This window comes from Bos indicus x Bos taurus, chromosome 7 (assembly GCF_003369695.1).
Source record: "Bos indicus x Bos taurus breed Angus x Brahman F1 hybrid chromosome 7, Bos_hybrid_MaternalHap_v2.0, whole genome shotgun sequence".
NCBI classification, from domain to species: Eukaryota; Metazoa; Chordata; class Mammalia; order Artiodactyla; family Bovidae; genus Bos; species Bos indicus x Bos taurus.
In genome coordinates this window covers 107,727,226-107,746,038 of record NC_040082.1, presented here as the reverse complement: position 1 = coordinate 107,746,038, position 18,813 = coordinate 107,727,226, and the positions used below count along the sequence as shown (strand labels likewise).

The 18,813-nt window shown below is 61.6% G+C and overlaps 1 protein-coding gene across 50 annotated transcripts in view; it reads right to left on the bottom strand.

The window, feature by feature from the left end:
• OBSCN (obscurin, cytoskeletal calmodulin and titin-interacting RhoGEF) overlaps positions 1–18,813 on the bottom strand; it is a 229,285-nt gene that overhangs the window by 50,384 nt on the left and 160,088 nt on the right. For 35 of the 50 annotated variants that reach the window (XM_027548670.1, XM_027548671.1, XM_027548680.1 and 32 more), the window contains 21 exons: positions 18,544–18,807; positions 17,957–18,220; positions 17,157–17,420; positions 16,573–16,836; positions 15,986–16,249; positions 15,403–15,666; positions 14,825–15,088; positions 13,881–14,147; positions 13,443–13,709; positions 12,953–13,225; positions 12,066–12,353; positions 11,561–11,757; positions 11,308–11,383; positions 8,835–9,107; positions 7,427–7,693; positions 4,962–5,234; positions 3,963–4,238; positions 3,378–3,665; positions 2,984–3,259; positions 1,800–2,173; positions 410–1,274 (listed from right to left, as the gene is read on the bottom strand). In XM_027548670.1, coding sequence (XP_027404471.1) covers positions 410–1,274; positions 1,800–2,173; positions 2,984–3,259; positions 3,378–3,665; positions 3,963–4,238; positions 4,962–5,234; positions 7,427–7,693; positions 8,835–9,107; positions 11,308–11,383; positions 11,561–11,757; positions 12,066–12,353; positions 12,953–13,225; positions 13,443–13,709; positions 13,881–14,147; positions 14,825–15,088; positions 15,403–15,666; positions 15,986–16,249; positions 16,573–16,836; positions 17,157–17,420; positions 17,957–18,220; positions 18,544–18,807 — 6,108 coding nt within the window. The remainder of the gene's footprint in view (positions 1–409; positions 1,275–1,799; positions 2,174–2,983; positions 3,260–3,377; positions 3,666–3,962; positions 4,239–4,961; positions 5,235–7,426; positions 7,694–8,834; positions 9,108–11,307; positions 11,384–11,560; positions 11,758–12,065; positions 12,354–12,952; positions 13,226–13,442; positions 13,710–13,880; positions 14,148–14,824; positions 15,089–15,402; positions 15,667–15,985; positions 16,250–16,572; positions 16,837–17,156; positions 17,421–17,956; positions 18,221–18,543; positions 18,808–18,813) is intronic. The other 15 variants (XM_027548706.1, XM_027548714.1, XM_027548717.1 and 12 more) reach the window with 12 other exon arrangements.

Sequence of the window (18,813 nt, the reverse complement as noted above, 5' to 3'; positions counted from 1 at the left end):
CGGTAATGATGTTGCCTGTTAGGGAGACAGAAGTAAACAGCGAAATGACATTTCAATTAACTTTAGTTGCTGGAGTGGGAAATAGGGTTCAGACTGGACTATGTGCGACCCTACCTTTTATACAGATTACATCTCAAACCCTCATGGGGGAAAAAATAAATCCCTAAACTCTAGGAAGTCAGTATTCCTGAACATATTTCATAGAATAGGACTCTGAGGCTCAAAGAGGCAGAGCTGGAATTTAAATTGAGCTTTGTCTCACCCCAAAGTCAGGGCTCTTTCCAGCTCAGTGGGCCGCATCTGTGCACAGCCAGAAGCTAAAGCCCAGCCACCTCCTTGAGTCTTCAGCTGACGCTGGATCACCAGCCTGGCTTTGCTCGTCCTCCCCGCATACAGCTTGCAGACTCACCAGCCTCTGCCGCCAGCACTGGCTCCAGCGGGGCTGAAGGGGCGGGTGCCACCTTGCCAATGCGCATCTCCACCCTGCGTGGTCCCAGCTCGGACAGGCTGACGTCCACACTGATGCCCAACACGCCAAACATTTCCTGGAAGCGGCTGGCTGCCTGGCGGGCTTCCGCCAGCGTCTCAAAGCAGATGCAGATGGAGTGCTCATCTTCGCGGTACGTCTGCCAGTCCCCAGGCTCCTCAGGCTCTGCCTTGCCCTCGTCAGCGCTGAAGAAGATCTCCTCGTCCGAGACCTCCTCTGGGCCTTTCGTGCGGAAGAGGCGGTGCAGCCGCCGGGCGGCCCGGCGGAAGGTGTCATCCAGCTCACCCCCGGAGGAGCTCTCGTTCTCGCTCTCCGTGCCACTGACCACCACGGTGGCACTGTGGGCCACGTGGCCAAACTTGTTGCTCACCTGACAGGTGTAACGGCCAGCGTCGGCCCGCCCCAGGCTAGTGACCAGCAGAGAACAGGTGCCGTCCGCAAGCTGGTCAATGTGGTGGTGCCGGCTGTCCGTCAGTTCCACACCATCCTTCAGCCAGCGGGCGCGCACATCTGTCTTGCTGGACACGACACACTCCAGATGCAGGACGTCTCCCACCTGTGCCACAGTGTCCCCAAATGTGCAGCGGAGCACGGGCCCCTCCTGCTGCTGCATCTCCTTCCGGACCTTATAACCCTTGAAGGCCGCCTGGATCTTCACTGCGGCCTGGTCCAAGGTCGGGTCACTCAGGTCCCCAGCGCTCAGGTCTCCTGGTGGTGGGTATACTGCAGGTGGCTTCTCCTGCTGCTTCTCCTGTGGCTTCCCTAAGGGGGCTGCTGGGGCCCCAACCTGTGTGCACAGGTAAGGTAGGGTACCTGAGGCCCAGGGCAGGCAAAGGATGTGGCGGGGACATACACAGGGCAGGGAGAAGCAGAGCCCGGGTCTCCCGCCCCAGCTCCAGGCCTTGCTCCAGCATGCCTCGTGCCTGCTGCCTGCTGTCAACCACACTCCCTTCACTGAGGCCAAGTGCCCGAGGGCTTCTGCTGCTGCCAAAAAGCAAGTCTACCCTCCCTGAAACTGCGTTCCGCAGAGGGAGACAGAGCTGTGAGGAATACCACAGAAAGACGGGTTCCAGCTCTTCAGAAAAAGCGTTTTAACAGCCACATGGATGGATGGATGGGTAGGTGAATCGCAGCTGGATCGGCAGCTGGATGACCAATAGATGGGCAGATGGTGAATGGGAAAAGGACTGGATAAATGAGTGCTGGATGGACCGATAGTCAGACAGTGGATAGATGACACGTATCGGATGCATGATGGAGTGGCAAAAATCTAAGAAGCATGGGCCTCTCCTTGCAGGTCAAGCAGACTCACCTTGCTGGCCAGTGGCGAGGGGCTGGGCCTCCCAGCCTTCTTGAGGTAGGAAACCAGCGAAGGCGTGCCTGCACGGGACTCGTCGTCAGAGCTGGTGTGCGAAAGGTCGGCCTCGCCCGTGCGCGCCAGCTCGTCAGCCGTGGAGTACTCCTCTGAGAGGTCAGGCACGGCCTCCTCGGCCTCCTGCCTCGGGCCCTGTGGGCGGCCGTCCTCCTCGGGCAGCTCGCTGATGGAGTCCAGCGTGGGCTCGCGGCTCATGCGGCGCTTCCGGGCCAGCGCCTCCCACAGCAGGTGTAGGTCGCCCTCCTGGGCTGCCTCAGGGGGCAGGCTGGGCTGAGCAGGGACCTCCTCCCCGGATTCTGGGGTCAGCACCACTGAGGAGGGCAGGAGACTGGTCAGTTAGACAAGCACAGCAACCCCAGGCCAGCCTTGGCTACTGACCACAGTTCCCTTTAGAAGCCTCTGCTGCCTGCCTGCTCCAGTACTCTTGCTTGGAAAATCTCATGGACAGAGGAGCCTGGTAGGCTGCAGTCCATGGGGTCGCGAAGAGTCAGACACAACTGAGTGACTTCACTTTCACTTTTCACTTTCATGCATCGGAGAAGGAAATGGTAACCCACTCTAGTGTTCTTGCCTGGAGAATCCCAGGGACAGGGGAGCCTGGTGGGCTGCCGTCCATGGGGTCGCACAGAGGCGGACACGACTGAAGCGACTTAGCAGCAGCAGCAGCTGCCTGCCTGGGCCCCGAGAGCTCTGATGCACAATCTTGACAAGGTTTTAGGGGCTCTGAACGGCCCTCTCTAGGCCTCATTCTCCCACACAGGAAACCCCAGGCCAGGGGCAGAGCCGGTGCAGGGGGCTCAGACAGCAGGCAAGCAAGGATTCAAGGAGCTAGCAGTGGGCACCAAGGAGGGGCATCGACCAGGGGACAACGTGACCTCAGGTGTCAGTGATATGGGTCTGACAGGAGGCTGAGCCACACCGATTGTTGCATCTCCCCAGGGTCTGACAGGAGGCTGAGCTACACCGATTGCTGCATCTCCCCACCCCAGGCCTCAGTCCTTAATGTGAGGGATGTCCGTCCAGCAGTTTCTCAAGAGAGGGCCAGTGAGGAAGCGGGTTGGCCCACTCCACACCCCAGGGCTCCTTCCTCCCCTCCGCACAGCGGGCCCCGGGGGACATACCCTGGAAAGCAGTAGCTGACCCAGAGGCTGAGTCCCGTGCAGGGGCGCAGCGGTACTCGCCCTGGTCCTCCGTGGAGAAGCCCCGGATCAGCAGCATCTGCCGCTGGCCCTGCTGGAGCAGCTGGAAGCGCCCGCTCGGCTGGACGCGCTCCGTCCCCTTCAGCCAGACGACCTCACCCGCCTCGGCCACCTCGCACTCCAGACACACGTCCTCCCCGGCCGCCACCTGCCGGCTCTCGGGGGCGGGGGCCGCAGGCCTGGGCTCCAGGGGCTCTGCTGGGAACAGGGATCAGGGTCAGCAAGGGTGCGGGTGGGGACCCTCAGCTGAGAGAGGCTTTGAGGGCTGCAAGCTGGACCCCCACCCTCGCCAACCAAGACTAAGGCAGCCACTCACCGAGCTTCACCATCTGGGGCAGGTAAACGGGCTCCCCAGCGCCCGCCGGGCCCACTGCAGCCACGCGGAAGCGGTAGGTCTCCCCGGGGGCTAGGCCAGCCACCACACACTCAGGCCCGGGCACCAGATCGTGGCACAGCTGCCACTCTCCCGTGGCTGCTGCCTTCATCTCCACCCGGTAGCCACGGAGACCCCCTCCGCCATCGCTTGTGGGGGCCACCCAGGACAACGTCACGGAGCTGCCGCTGCGCCCCACCACCTCTGCATCCTCTGGGGGGTCGGGGAGGCCTGTGGGGCAGGGAGGAGGCGGTCAGTGCAGCAGCGGGCAGCCTGCACCCGCAGACCCGCCCACGCTGGTGTCTGCTCCCCTGAGTCCTATGAGCAGCTGTGCCCCTCAGCCCCGTCTTTCTGCGGGGCTGCAAAGGTGCACTGGAGTCACAGGAAGAGCGTGTGCCCCGAGCTCACTCTGCGTGTGGGGCCACAGACAGCCCCCAACAGCTTCTGAAACGGAAATGCCTCGTCCCCCCACCCACCTCCCCCAGAGCCCTGGACCCGAGCTGCGGCAGGCAGGCCCAAGCCACCCACCCAGCACAGTGAGCCTCGCAGAGGCGACAGCATCGTGAGCAGCAAAGGTGACCTCGCCGGCGTGCTGCGGCTGGGCCCGGTGCAGCAGCAGGGCATGGTGGTTGCCGTCGGCCGTGACGGTCCAGTCCGCGTCATCGGGCTGCACGGAGGCTCCGTTTATGTACCAGGTCGCCTCGCCCACGGGCACCGTCTCGCTAAGGGTGCAGCTGAAGCTGGCCTGCCCCCCGGCACGCACGGTCACATCCTGGGGCGCCTCCAAGACCTCCAGACGCCAGCCTGTGGGGCGGGGTAGGGTGGCAGTGTGAGCACAGGGCCGGGGGGGGGGTCCTGGGGGCACCCAGAGCAGAGGAGGGCGCCTAGCCTCCCACTCCTCCCACCTCTGGGAGCAGCCTCAGAGATCAACGTCCCCAGCACTTCCACCCCGTGCTCTCCTGTCTCAGAAATCAATGCCCTTCCCAGAGGCCCCAGCTCCCCCAGCTCCCTCCACCCCCCACCAAGCAGCCAGGTGCCCAGTGGAGGAGTCCCTATGACCCCTGCTGCCCCAGCCCTTGCCTATGACCCCCAGCCAAATATCCAACGGGGAGGGGGGCGTCTCAGGAACCTAGGCCCTCTCCTGTGACCCCAGACCCCATACCCCCACAAGGTGACATCTCCTGGGAGGGCTCTGAGAGGCTCATGTGCCCTGTGTCCCCAGCCTCATCACCAACCCTGCGCCCGAGCAGCGTGGGATCTGGTGAGAGAGGTGAAGAGTCCCGAGTCCTCACACAGGGGCTCTAGCGCACCCCGTCCCACCCCGCGGCAGCGTGCAGTATTTAGGGGGATAGGTCTGAGAAAGCGCACCGTTGTGGTCCCAGCATCAGCCCCAGCACCCCTGATGCGGGTTATCCTGTGGGAGGGGTCTCAGACCAGCCCCCTCCACCCCTACTCTCCCACACTCCCACAGGGGGACATCAGCTGAGGGACCCCAGAGAACCGCCCTCCTGAGCCCACAAGTCTGACCTCTGACGGTGAGGAAGGCAGACGTCACCATGTCCCCCACCAGGAAGGTCACGCGGCAGCTGTCTTGTGGCCGCAGGTTTTTGAGCAGCAGGAGGTGCCGCAGGCCGTTCTCGAAGTAGACCACCTCGGCATTGTCAGAGGTGTGCACGGGCTCATCGTCCAGCAGCCAGGTGTGGGCGGCCACCTCCGGCTGGGACAGGACGCACTCGAACAGCGCCTCGCCGCCCTCGGGCGCCTCCACGTTTTCCAGGCCCCTCACCACCGTGTTCTTGGCTGCAGAAAAACAGTGGCTCAAGGTGTGCTCAGGGCTTTTCCTACCCAGCACCCCAGGAGTCGTGTGGGAGAGCCCCCCTCAGGACGATGGGCCTCAGAGGATGCGGCCAGGGGGAGGTTGTCTGGGTGTCCACCAGGAGGAGCCACACAGGGACGCCCTAAGGCCCTGGCCATCCCCACACAGGGACGCCCTAAAGCCCTGGCCATCCCCACACAGGGACGCCCTAAGGCCCTGGCCATCCCCACGCCGTCACCAGGCCTTGGTTAGGAAGGAGAGTACGATCCACCTAACAGGTAAGAAGCCTCAAAAGTGTTCAGACTGAAAACTGACCCGAGGCTGCGGCCAGGCTCAAACGCAGACAGAGGCTTCTGCCTCTCAGGTCTGCTGCAGCACAGGCCTCCGGAAAACTGTTCCCTTCCTTTCCTCCCCCAGCCAGGGCTAACAGACCCACTGGGCTGCTCCCCTCACTCACTCAGACCAGACATATCTCTGCCCTCATTCTCAGCCTGCTCCAGTTCTCCTGTACACAGAGGCCAGGAGTCAGTGACGAGAAGCTATGCATGTTCTGCAGAAGCCAGGGTGTCAGGCCTGGGCATGCCAGACCCCAGATTCAGCTCAGCACCTGGGCCCCAAGGGCTTGCCACCTCCGAGAGCCCATTCCCATGATGGGCCCCTGGTACCAACACCGGTGCCTTCAAGCTCCGGGGGGCTTCTTGGAGGAGGCAGATCTCTGAGGATGGGCATGACTGAGCCAGGAAGGGGAGGTGTCCAGGAAGCAGAAGCACCTGGAGGGGACACTGCGGTGGGAATGAAGAGGGATGGGTGGGGGGCAGCAGGGAGCCAGGCCAGTGGAGCGAAGGACACAAAACAAGGTGACGAGTGGAGTCGGGCAGGAACGGAGCACAACGGCACCCAAGGCTGCACAGGATGCTGGGGAGGGACCTCCCCAGAGCAGAGGCCCCACAGCGCCCATCCACATCCTTCTCTTGCTGCCCTCCTGGCCCAGGTCTGCTCACGTCATAGACCAGACTCCCCCACATCCCTGGCTCCTTTATTCCCTGAGTCAGAACTGACAGAACCAATAGGGACTTAGGGATCCATGTGTCCCACATCGCGCTGTGCTTGGATGGCTGTGCCCAGCCAGATCAAGGCTGAGGCTGCTCTCGGCAGCGATGAGATGGTTGGGGTGGGGGTGGGGGGAGGGGGAAGGTTGGGCCTACAGTCACTGCTGGAGCTCACCCTCCTTAACTCCTATTTATACACAATCCCAGATCTTACAGGAGCAGAGGTGAGCCCCTGAGGCCTCCCTCCTGCCGTCTACTGCATTTCCTTCTCTACTCCCCGCCTGGGGCCCAAAGGCTCTGCCCCAGATGTCCCCAACCCCCGCCCCAGCTGCCTCCTTCAGACCAGCTCACACTGCAGCTCCTTCCCACAGCTCCCATCACGTTCCTTCACCTCCCACAGCAAAGCCACCAGTGGAGGGAGGGAGCTTTGTCTGTCCACTGTTGGGCCCCCAGGGGCCAAACAAAAAGTGTTTAACAATGTAGCTGTTGAAGCAGTCTGTGAATGGAATCCGAGTGACCTCAGGGGGACAGTGGCCCAGACCAGGCCCCACCTGCTCTTCCTGTTTTGGAAGGACCCTGACAACTGCCAGCTCTCACCACTGGGAACATTTCAGGTTTTCCCAATCTAATGTGGCTGTGGCCAAATGACACCCCCTCCCCTGCGGGGCTGCTCCGTGTCCCCCACGGGGTATCCCTGCTGTGCTGCAAACGGGGAAGTGGGGCTCAGAGTGTCCTCTGAGTGACCAGCCCAGGAAGGGGCAGCGCTGGGGTCTGAATCCAGGACTCAGGGAGCTCAGCCCAGTGGCCCTCCTCTGCTCTAGGACCCAGCCCCAGAGTCTATGTTCCCAAAGGCCCCAGACCTTCCAGCCTCGGCCTCCATCCCTCCCTGAGAGGGTGTTTGGGATGCAGATCCTTCAAGCAGCCTCTGCCCCGTGTTTCCCGGCTGATCCATCATACTGCTTGGGGACGAGAAGGGGTCTGGGTGGGTGGGCTCAGGGCCTAGGATCTGCTTCCTGGGAGCCCCTCTTTTGCGCATCCTGTCACTGCCTGCCACTCGGCCAGCACGGCTTGGCGTGGGCCTCAGCGCAGCTGTCCTGGGCCCGGGGCTGCCCGCCAGGCGGCCTCACCTTGCACTTGCAGCAGGGCCACCACGCGGGTGCCCGCGGCCTCGCAAGAATAGATGCCGCTGTCACAGGGCAAGGCCGGCCTGAAAGACAGCCTGGCCACGGTCCAGTCCTGCTCTATGACGACACGGTGCCCGTCCGCACACACCGCATGCTCGTCCATCTTCCACGTGGCCTGCACGGGCCGTGAGTACTGGCAGAGGAGCTCGGCCGGGCCGCCCTCCTCCACTGCCAGGTCCCGCATGGCACTGACCACTTCCACTGTGGGATCTGTCGGCCGACAGGCCAGGCACGTGTCAGCCGGAGCCGCGCGGCTGCGGCCCACCCACCCTCTGCAGTCAGCGTCAGCGACTCAGAGGCAAGCAGAAGCAGGGCTGTGGGGCAAGGGGGACCCAGCACCGTGACCCAGGGCCCTCCGCGTGGGGCCAACCTTGCCCCCACGGGCCCCCGCTTGTAGCAGACTGTTAGTTCAGTCTCTATCTGCTGGGCCCTCCCTACCACTGGTCCCTCTGAGCCCCCACTTTCTCTAGCCCGGGACACGTGGTGCCCCAACAGGACACAAAACCCACATCTGAAAGCCCTTGGGCCTGTTCAGGATCCAAAGCTCTGCTGGGCACGGGGCATCCCCAGTCCAACTCACCCCTTCTCCAGGGGCCTTGTCACCCGCCCCCTCGGGGAGCCCACCCCACCTCCACTTGCTGACATCCCATTCAACAAATGGGCTGCCCCGGGATCTGGGCAAGTGCCCACGCTTACTGTGCAAAAGCACAGAGGAGGCCAGTTGAGAAACTGGGCCCCAAGTGGTTGAAACCACACTGGGCTCTCGTGCCAAGAATGCCCAATACCGCTACTGAGAGCGGGCTGAGGGAGCTTCCTGGAAGTCCGCTACCCTCTCCAATGGCTACCTTTCTCCCAGAAGGGCACAAGACCCTGACCAAACCCACTGAGGGAGCTTCCTGGAAGTCCGCTACCCTCTCCAATGGCTACCTTTCTCCCAGAAGGGCACAAGACCCTGACCAAACCCACAGCAGCGGAAGCAACTACAAGCAAGGACAGTGCAGGCCAAGCCCGGGGCTGGGAAGGCTGCCGTCACCTCCAGGCTGCTCTCTGGATACGTGCCTGAGGAAGGGGCAGCCACAGAGTGGGAGCTGGGTGGGCAGCCAGGCCCAGGGCCCCGTGAGCAGGTGGGAACGGGGTCGGCCTCCAGCATCACTGCTGAGTCCGACCTTCTTTCTCATCCACCAGCTAGGACTGCTACCTGCTCACAGCGCCCACCCCTGGCACACATGGAAAGATGCCCCCTGCATCCTGGGGGTCAGTCCCCAAACTCCCACCCAGGAAGCCCGCAGGAAGCGTGCAGGGGCAGCAGAGCAGAAGTTCTAGCACAGGGCAGGGTTCCATTGGCTGGTACCTTTGACCAACAACTTGGCCCTGGAGACCAGGGACCCTGCTCGGTAGGTGACGGTGCCTGAGTCAGCCACCCCCAGGCCTGAGAGCGTGAGGGAGTGGACGGTCCCATCACGCACGGAGATGGCACTCTGGGGGCCGTCCTGCAGCAGGGTCCCATCCAGCCACCAGTGGGCCTCCGGCCCACCAGCACGGGACACCTCGCAGGAGAACGTGGCCACCTCCCCCGCAAAGACGTCCACATTCTGTAAGCCACGTACCAGGCACGGTGCTGCCTCTGTGCAAGAGGGCAAAAGGAGGGGAGATGGGGTGCCCTGGGTCTGTGGGGCCACACCAGGGTCTACCATTTGGGGCTAACCTGGGTCCACCATGCTGGAGGCAGCCTGGGGATGGGGTGTAGAGATCAACCCTGGCCAGCTGGAACCTGGGGCTCACGGGATGAGACAAGGAAACCGCCCACAGTGAGTCTGTGGAGAGCCATCTCAGCCCCCCTACACCCCACAGCGCCCTTCATGACATGTTTGACTCCATCAAAGGAGACCAATGTCCCGCATCTACACCCTTTTCAGTAAGGGAGAACTGACAAGCCTCGAGTCCCATGGACGCGATCCTTAAGGGGTTTGGGGCAGGACAGAAAGGTGAAGTCATGGGGCCCACCTCTCTGAGAGGGAGGGGATCTGCTAAGGAAGTGAGCCCTACTTCCTGGGGCTTTGGAAGCAGATGCTTCTCCCATCCTCAGAGGGCCATGTGTCCAGATGTCCCCTAAGGTCTCCTGGCCTAAGGTTCTGGGGCCCTAGTGCAGAATGGCATCCTTCCCTGACCTGCTACACAGGGTGTGAGTTCAGGGGGCTTCCCAGACCCTGTTCTGTGCTGGCACACCCACCCCAGCCAGGCCCTTCCCCAGAGCACCCCATGTCCCTCCCAGGCGTGCACATCGACATGCCTGTCCCAGGCCCACACCAGTCACTCCATGTTCTCACAGGTGTGCACATCTAACCACACCCCTAACCTGTCCGCCAGCTCCCTATTCCATCTCCAACACGGTTCCCGAGTCTGCCCATCCTCGCCACCCTAGGCTCACAGCTCTGTCTGAAGCCACAGCTCGTGTCTGCATGTGAGCCAGCTCACCACAAACGGGCAGGGCCAAAGTACGACCCTCAGTGGGGCCTGCAAGACCCAACCCCGCTCCATGCTGCCCCTCACAGATGCCCACTCTGACGACACACGAGGCCCTTCCCACCCGGCTCTGCTCAGGACACCCAGGATACGGCCCTCTCCTTGCGTCCAGCTTGAGGATGCTGCACTCTGGAGCCTTCCCCAGCCCTAGAGGCCACAGAGCTGGCACATGAAGACTCACGGTGGGGACAGCTGGGACTCAGGGAACACTGTCTTCCTGCCCTACTCCCCCAGCAGACTGGGGGCTCCCTGAGGGCAGAGCTGCATCTGGCCCCTCTCAAGGTAATAATAAACATATGATGGACAGATAATGGGTGGATGATGGATGGAAGAATGGATAGTGGATGGATAGGTGGATGAACAGGTAGATCGGAGACATATGGATGGGTGGCCAGATGGACGTAACGAAGGACGGCAGTAGAATGATGGTTAGATGGATGGACTGATGACTGATGGTGGGTGGATGGTAGACAGATGGGTAGATGGTGCATGGATGTATGGATAATGATGAATAGACGATGGCGGGTGGATAAACGCGTGCATGATAGATAACAGATGGTGGCTGGATAAATGGATAGAGAATGGGTGGTGGATGAATGGATGGGTCGTTGAATAATGGATGCGGGACAAATGGATGGACAGATGGAATAGAGGGAGGGATGGATGGATGCATGGATGCATGCGCAGATAGATGAATGGATAAGTGGTGGACGGGCTGATGGTCAAGAGATGGCAGATGGATGGAACCAATACGAAAACCAGGAGCAGGCCAGCAGGCGAGGGGGAGGCGTTCAGAGATGACCAATTCTGGGGACAAAGTATAACAAGTTGAAGGTCCTTAAATCTTATTTCCGATGCCTGGCACACCATCTTCCAAAGCATTCACGTGCCACAGGTGAGCTACTGGACCAACATCCGAGAGCTGTCAGGTACGCAGGTGTGTATAAATGAGAGCACGGGACCTAAATCACAGGAGTAGCTATGCGGAGGGTAGAAGCCCAGAAGACCCTGCCTCGACCTCAGGGCCCAAGTCCCCAGCAACCAGCCTCCCCACCTTCCCCCTACACACAGCCCTGATCCTACGTGAGGACTCCCTCACACACCAGAATTTCTCAAGCTTATTATCTTCACTAGCCCACCTCCCGTGGCTTTAGTGGTCAAGGGTGCAAAATTGCCAGCCCACAGCAAGGTCACTGCTGGAAGGCCCAGATTCCTGGCCTCAGCACCTGCCAACAGTCCCTTGAGTAGGGACACGTGGACATGCACAAGTGGGAGGCTGGCTGTAGGAGGGGGCTGCCCACCTGTGACCTTCAGCTGGGCCTCTGAGCGACACGAGCCCACTTGGAAACTGATGGTTCCAGCGTCCTCAAGGGTGACCTGATGGAACAGAGATGCACGTGTCAGGCTGGCACTGCCATTTCAACCACCCCGACTTTGCAAGTCCCCAGCCCAACTGCACTGGAGTTGGAACCTTCCCTCTCTCCCAGCTTTTGGGGGAGCAGGTGGGAGGCCCCTGGAAGCACTGCAGGGCACAGGAGGTCTGGGGAACACCACCTTGTGCAGGGTGAGCGAGTGGAGTGTGCCATGCTCCACGGTGATGTCGTTCATCTCGTTGGCCTGCAGGGGCACGCCTCCCAGGGCCCAGTGGGCCTCCTGGCCCAAAGCCCTCGACAGTCGGCACCGGAAGTGGGCATCCTGGCCCTCGCTGAGCTGAGCGTCCTGCAGGGGCTCCAGGATGGTCACCTCAGGAACTGCACGGGGTGGGGGCGGGGTAGAGGCACGGTATCAGCCTCTGTGTCAGAGATGCCCCTCCCCGCACCATCAGAGCCACCTCCCAGGCCCCTGGGCCTGCCCCCAGCATCCCAGCCCCAACTCCTGAAGACAGGCACACTGGGGGCCGCTCTACTGCAACATCTTGGGTCACCCCAGAATCAGTCATTCAGCGCCAGCTCCCACCCTCAAAGGCAGGAAGCCTTGCCATCTATTACTGTCCCCTGACAAGGTCTTAACTGAGGGGGCGTTCCAGCCCCCAAGTGCAGTGAAGCCCGGCTCCTGCTACCTCGGACGGTGAGTTGGGCAGAGGATGTGTGGCGGCCCACGTGGAAGGAGACAGTGCCGGCGTCCTCCGGGGTCACGCTCTTCAGCCTCAGTATGTGGGTGCGGCCACCCTGCACCGCCACTTCGGTCACCTCGTTGCTCTGCAGCGGCAGGCCCTGCAGGCGCCACTCCACGTCCACGCCAGCCTGTGACACCTCGCAGCTGAACTCTGCTTCCCCATCAGCCTGGACCTCAGTGTCAACCAGGCCCCTCACGATGGTCACCTCAGGCTCTGGTGGGTGAAGGGGGCCTTCACCAGACAGGTCAGAGCACCCAAGCCAAGCTCCCATGTCCCCGACCCCAACTCCTCCCCAGGAAGCCTCCCAGGCACTCTCACACTCGTCTCCTGCCACAGCCTCTGCCTGCCCCGTGGGGGATTCAGCACCCACTGTGCTCACAAACACAGCTCCCTCTCATGACACTGAGCTCCTGGGGATAGGGGCTGGGCTGGGGGCGCCTCTGCTGGGAGGAAGCAGGCGGCTGTGGGGTGGGGGGCTGCTCGTGCCCCTTCCCAGCCTGTGGCCAACCCTGCCCCGGCTGGGACATGATGGAAGCGAGATCTTCAGGACAGACAGGAGCTCAGAGAGAGTGGCCCAGGCCTGGCTGCCCCACCTGCAGGCGGGGGGTGGGGGTGGGAGGCAGGGCAGTGAGCGGGGGCAACAATCCCCTCAGGCGACACTCTTCTGTAGGGACACCAGCACAGAGCAGTGCAGAGGTGAGCACAGAAAGCCGGCACCCCAAAGGCCTGAGAGGCACCCCGGAACAGCAGCTGGTGAGAGGGGCTGCTGAGGGAGCTGGGGTGCCCCCGCGGCAGCTGCGAGGGCAGCGGGTGAGGCAGGGGGTGCTCACCTTTGACTTTGAGGAAGGCCAAGGTCTTCTGGCTGCCCACCATGCAGCTGTACTCGCCCATGTCCTTGGCCTCAAGCCCATGGATCAGCAGCTCACACGTGGCTCCCTGGCGCTGCATCTCATACTTGGGACTCATGTGCAGCTCCACACCCTCCTTGAGCCAGAGCACGGGGGCCCCAGCCTCGGAATCACTCAGCTGGCAGCACAGCCTGGCCACGCCGCCCACCTCCTGCTCAGCACTCTGCAGCTCCGTCTTAAATACAGGCCTGGGGGCTGGGGAGGAGCAGGGAGGGGCTCTCAGAGCTGCTAAGCAAGGGGCCTGGGGGCTGGGGGAAGCAGGGAGGGGTGCTCAGAGCTGCTAAGCAAGGGGCCTGAGGGCGGGCGGGGTGGACCACGGAGGGGCGCTCAGAGCTGATAATCAAGGGGCCTGCTGGTTTTAGGGGGGCCCAGGGACTGGGGGGGCGGGGGCAGGGGCCAGCGAGAGGCTCACCCCGGACAGAGAGGCTGGCGGTGCTCTGCGCGTGGCCCGTGTCACAGGTGTAGAGGCCAGCATCCTCCTGCTCGGCCCCGTGCACCAGCAGCTCAGCGGCTGTGCCTTCCAGCACCATCTGGTACTTGGCACACGGGAAGAGCTGCAGGGAACCCTTGCGCCACTCCACACTGCTGCCCGCCTGGCTCAGCTCACAGCGCAGGCGTGCCGTCGTGCCCTCGTCTACCTCCTGGGCCTGCAGCTCTCGAAGGAACCTCACAGGCGCAGCTACAGGGGGAGGCAGAACGTGAGGGTGGGAGCAGCTATGGGGGCAGGGGTCCACAGGGACGCAGCTCTCAGGGGACGGCAGCGGGCAGGGGGCGGGGGGCGTCACCCCAGGCCTGCCCACCCCGTGGGAGCCAGGGTCACCCCCCATGTGTGGGGCCGCTGGGCGCCCACCTGTGACGGACAGGGTGGCGCTAGTGGCCTGGGAGCCGCAGCTGCAGGTGTACTCTCCCGTGTCCTCCCGGCGCAGGCCCCTCAGCACCAGCTCTGCCACGTGGCCCTGCTGCCGTGGCTCCCGGCGCCCATCGGCCTGCACCTCCAGGCCCCCCTTACTCCAGACAACGGTGGCCCCAGGCTCGGAAAGCTCACACCGCAGGCTGGCCGAGGTACCCTCCTCAGCCTGCAGGCTCTGCAGCGGCTTCCGGAACACCACCTGTGGGGCTGCGGAGCGGGGATCGGGGTGAAGGGGAGAGGGAAGGCCAGCCCCAAGCCTGAGGCCCAGTCACCCAGACAGGAGACTGGCACCCCAAATCCAGTCAGACCCCCTGAGGGCCTTAACCAGGCCTGCCTCACGCCCACAGGACCCACTGCCTCAGGCTCCTCTGGAGGATCAGAGTGGGAGTAGGGTCATGGGCCAGGGTCTACTCTAAGGGAGAGGAGGGAATGCAGTGGGGGCTGCAAAAGGGACCCTGGATCTGACCCAGGGGATTCGCATGCTGACTTCCACCCAGGAAGCCCACAGGCAAGCCCGTGTCCCTCCAGCCACTGAGGTGGGAAAGCGGGGATCTGCTTAGACTCCCAGGGCAGGGCCACGACCCCCAGATCCTGACTAGAGGCTATGGAGTATGGGGGAAGTGTGGACTGCATTAGGACAGGCAGGGGAGGGGAACAAGGTGGGAATTCCATCCACACATGAGGCTAACCGCGGAGGTCACCTGACTGCAGAGCAGAACCCAGACATGGGGACACTGAACAGAGAGTTTGGCAGGTGAGCACGCGGGCGACAGACAGAGCTGCACAAGACACAGAGGAGACGGGTGCCCACCGGGGCTGACGTGGGCACAGGAGACAGGGGCACACACACAGGCTCCCAGATGAGCCTGCAAGCCCATCCTTACCCGTGACCGTCAGCGAGGCTGAGGTCCTCTCCTGCCCGCACACACATGAGTACTCCCCAGCGTCTGTCGAAACCAGCTCACGGATCTCCAGCTCACACACGGCCCCGTCCTGCCTCAGGCTCACTCTGTCCCCGGCTCTGAGGGTCTCAGATCCCTTCCTCCACTCCACGGGGGCCGCCTTGCTCAGCTCACAGCACAGCGTGACTGTGGCCCCTTCTGTGGCCTCCTTGCTTCTCAGTCTTCCTATGAACTCAGCAGGCAAAGCTGAATGCAATAAGACAGATGCAAGCATCGGTCTTGGGGGAATTTTGGAAGCAGGACATGACAAGACAGAGGAAAAGACACAGATGCCCACAGGACACAGGACAGAACCTGCAGTGCAGTGACATGAGAGGTGGGAAGCAGCTCAGAGGCTGGTTTCTCACGGTCCACACAACAGCCCAGGAAGGAGGAAGGAGTTCTGGGGAGTTACGGGAAGAGGGTGATGCTGAGATGAGGAGGGAAGGTGGGATGAGTGCAGGGAGACATGAAGTCAGTGACACCAAACCCAGCTCTGCCTGGCCACACGCAGTCTTTACCCCTGATGGCGAGTGTGGCTGAGGTCTTCTCCTGCCCGCACACACATGAATATTCTCCAGCATCATCCGCGGTCAGCTCACGGATCTCCAGCTCACACACGGCTCCCTCCTGCCTCAGGCTCACTCTGTCCCCGGCTCTGAGGGTCTTGGGCCCCTTCCTCCACTCCACGGGGGCCGCCTTGCTCAGCTCACAGCACAGCGTGACTGTGGCCCCTTCTGTGGCCTCCTTGCTTCTCAGTCTTCCTATGAACTCAGCAGGCAAAGCTGAATGCAATAAGACAGATGCAAGCATCAGAGTCTTGGGGGAATTTTGGAAGCAGGACATGACAAGACAGAGGAAAAGACACAGATGCCCACAGGACACAGGACAGAACCTGCAGTGACACAAGAGGTGGGAAGCAGCTTGGAGGCTGGCTTCTCATGGTCCACGCAACAGCCCAGGGAAGAGGAATGAGTTCTGGGGAGTTACGGGAGGAGGGTGATGCTGAGATGAGGAGGGAAGGTGGGATGAGTGCAGGGAGACGACATGAAGTCAGTGACTGGACATCAAACCCAGCTCCGCCTGGCCACACATGGGTTTTACCCCTGACGGCGAGTGTGGCTGAGGTCTTCTCCTGCCCGCACACACATGAATATTCTCCAGCATCATCCGTGGTCAGCTCACGGATCTCCAGCTCACACACGGCCCCGTCCTGCCTCACCCGCAGTCTGTCCCCGGCTCTGAGGGTCTCGGGCCCCTTCCTCCACTCCACGGGGGCCGCCTTGCTCAGCTCACAGCGCAGCTTGGCTGTGGCCCCTTCCGTGGCCTCCTCCTTCCTGAGACCCTTCAGGAACTTGGCAGGCAGGGCTGGAGGTGGGCAGAAAGACACAAAGACTCTTAGGCTCTCTGTACACACACATGAAGTAGGAAACGAAGAGTACACAGAAGACACAACACCCAACTGGACACAGGTGTGCTGGGCCTGCCAGCACACACCGTGAGTGCGACTTTAAAAGGTCCCACCTGTACACGTGCCGAAGAACAGACGGGGAACGTGACAAGGAGAACAGAATGGTTATGAAAGGAAAAGCAGCCGGGCAGTGAGTGAACAGGGCAGGAGAGGGAACTGAGAGCAGAGAGGCAACAGCAGCCACCAAACGCCAGCCCACATGGCCACACGCGGTCTTTACCCCTGACGGCGACTGTGGCTGAGGTCTTCTCCTGCCCGCACATGCACGAGTACTCCCCAGCATCCTCCACGGTCAGGCCACGGATCTCCAGCTCACACACGGCTCCCTCCTGCCTCAGGCTCACTCTGTCCCCGGCTCTGAGGGTCTCGGGCCCCTTCCTCCACTCCACGGGGGCCGCCTTGCTCAGCTCACAGCGCAGTATGGCTGTGGCCCCTTCTGTGGCCTCTTCCTTCTTCAGACCTTTTGTGAACTTGGCAGGCAGGGCTGCAGGTGGTCAGAAAGACACAAGCATATCACGCATCCTGAACTCACAGAAGCAACAGGATACAGAGAGTACACAGGGACACAAAACCCAACTGGACCTGGCCCACCTGCTGGGGTGCCAGCACACACTGTGACTGTGACTTTAAAAGGTCCAGCGGTACATGTGCCACGGAACAGAGATCACGACAGAGACAAAGAAAATACTTACGGAAGGAAAAGGAGCAGACTAGCCAACTAGCAGGGTGGGAAAGGGAACTGAGAGCAGAGAGACAAAGGGCAGCCGCCAAACGCCAGCCCATGTGGCCACACGCGGTCTTTACCCCTGACGGCGAGCGTGGCTGAGGTCTTCTCCTGCCCGCATATGCATGAGTACTCCCCAGCATCCTCCATGGTCAGGTCATGGATTTCCAGCTCACACACGGCCCCGTCCTGCCTCACCCGCAGTCTGTCCCCAGCTCTTAGGGTCTCGGGCCCCTTCCTCCACTCCACGGGGGCCGCCTTGCTCAGCTCACAGCGCAGCACGACTGTGGCCCCTTCCACGGCCTCTTCCTTCTTCAGACCCTTTGTGAACTTGGTGGGAAGAGCTAGAAAGGTCAGAAACACACCAACACTATAATGCTCTCTGAACCCACAGGTTAGATAGGTCCTGGACATCACAGAAAAGACGCAACACCCAACTAGACACAGGTCACAGGCTGGTGCCCCAGGCTCACACACTGGACTGTGGCCCCTCAGCCTAGTCCGTTCAGTGTGCCTGGGACCCCTTCCACAAACTCCTCAGGCCTCATGTCTGTGTATCTGGTGGCAGGGCAGGAGAGGTTAGAAGGTGTGGAGGACATCCGATCCTCCAGAGGTCACTGGGGGACAGGACGTGACAGGATGGACTGGAAGACGCAGATGCCAATGGGACACAGGATAGAACCGGCAGTGACACGAGGGGTGGGAAGCAGCTCAGAGGCGTGTTTCTCGTGGTTCACACAACAGCCCAGGAAGGAGGAAGGAAATCCACGAAGTTATGGGAAGAGGATAAGGCTGAGATGAGGAGGGACGAGTGCAAGATGCCATGAGTCAATAACTGGACACCGAAACACAGCTCCGCTTGGCCACACATGGTCTTTACCCCTGACGGCGAGTGTGGCTGAGGTCTTCTCCTGCCCGCACACACATGAATATTCTCCAGCATCCTCCACAGTCAGGTCACGGATCTCCAGCTCACACACGGCTCCCTCCTGCCTCAGGCTCACTCTGCCTCCAGCTCTGAGGGTCTTGGGCCCCTTCCTCCACTCCACAGGGGCTGCTTTGCTCAGCTCACAGCACAGTATGGCTGTGGCCCCTTCCATGGCCTCTTCCTTTCCCAAACCTTTTGCAAACTTGGCAGGCAGGGCTGGAGATGGTCGGAAAGACACAAGGACTATCACACTTTGTGTATACACAGAAGCAGCAGGACATGAGCAGTACACTGAAGACACAAAACCCAGATGGATCGGACCACCCGCGGGTTGCGCCCAGCACACACTGTGACTGTGACTTTAAAAGTGCTCATCTGTACATGCACCACAGAACAGACAGCAAATGTGACACGGACAAAAATAATTATGGAAGCAAAAGGAACGGGACAGTAAGTTAGCAGGGTAGAAAGGGGAACTGAGAGCAGAGATGAAGGGCAGCCGCCCAATGCCAGTCCACGTGGTCACACGCAGTCTTTACCCCTGACGGCGAGCGTGGCTGAGGTCTTCTCCTGCCCGCACACACACGAGTACTCCCCAGCATCCTCCACGGTCAGCTCACGGATCGCCAGCTCACACACGGCTCCCTCCTGCCTTTGGATCACTCTGTCCCCGGCTCTGACGGGCTCAGGCCCCTTCCTCCACTCCACGGGGGCCGCCTTGCTCAGCTCACAGTGCAGTGTGGCTGTGGCCCCTTCCGTGGCCTCCTTGGTCTTCAGTTCTTTGATGAACCGAGCAGGCATGGCTGCAG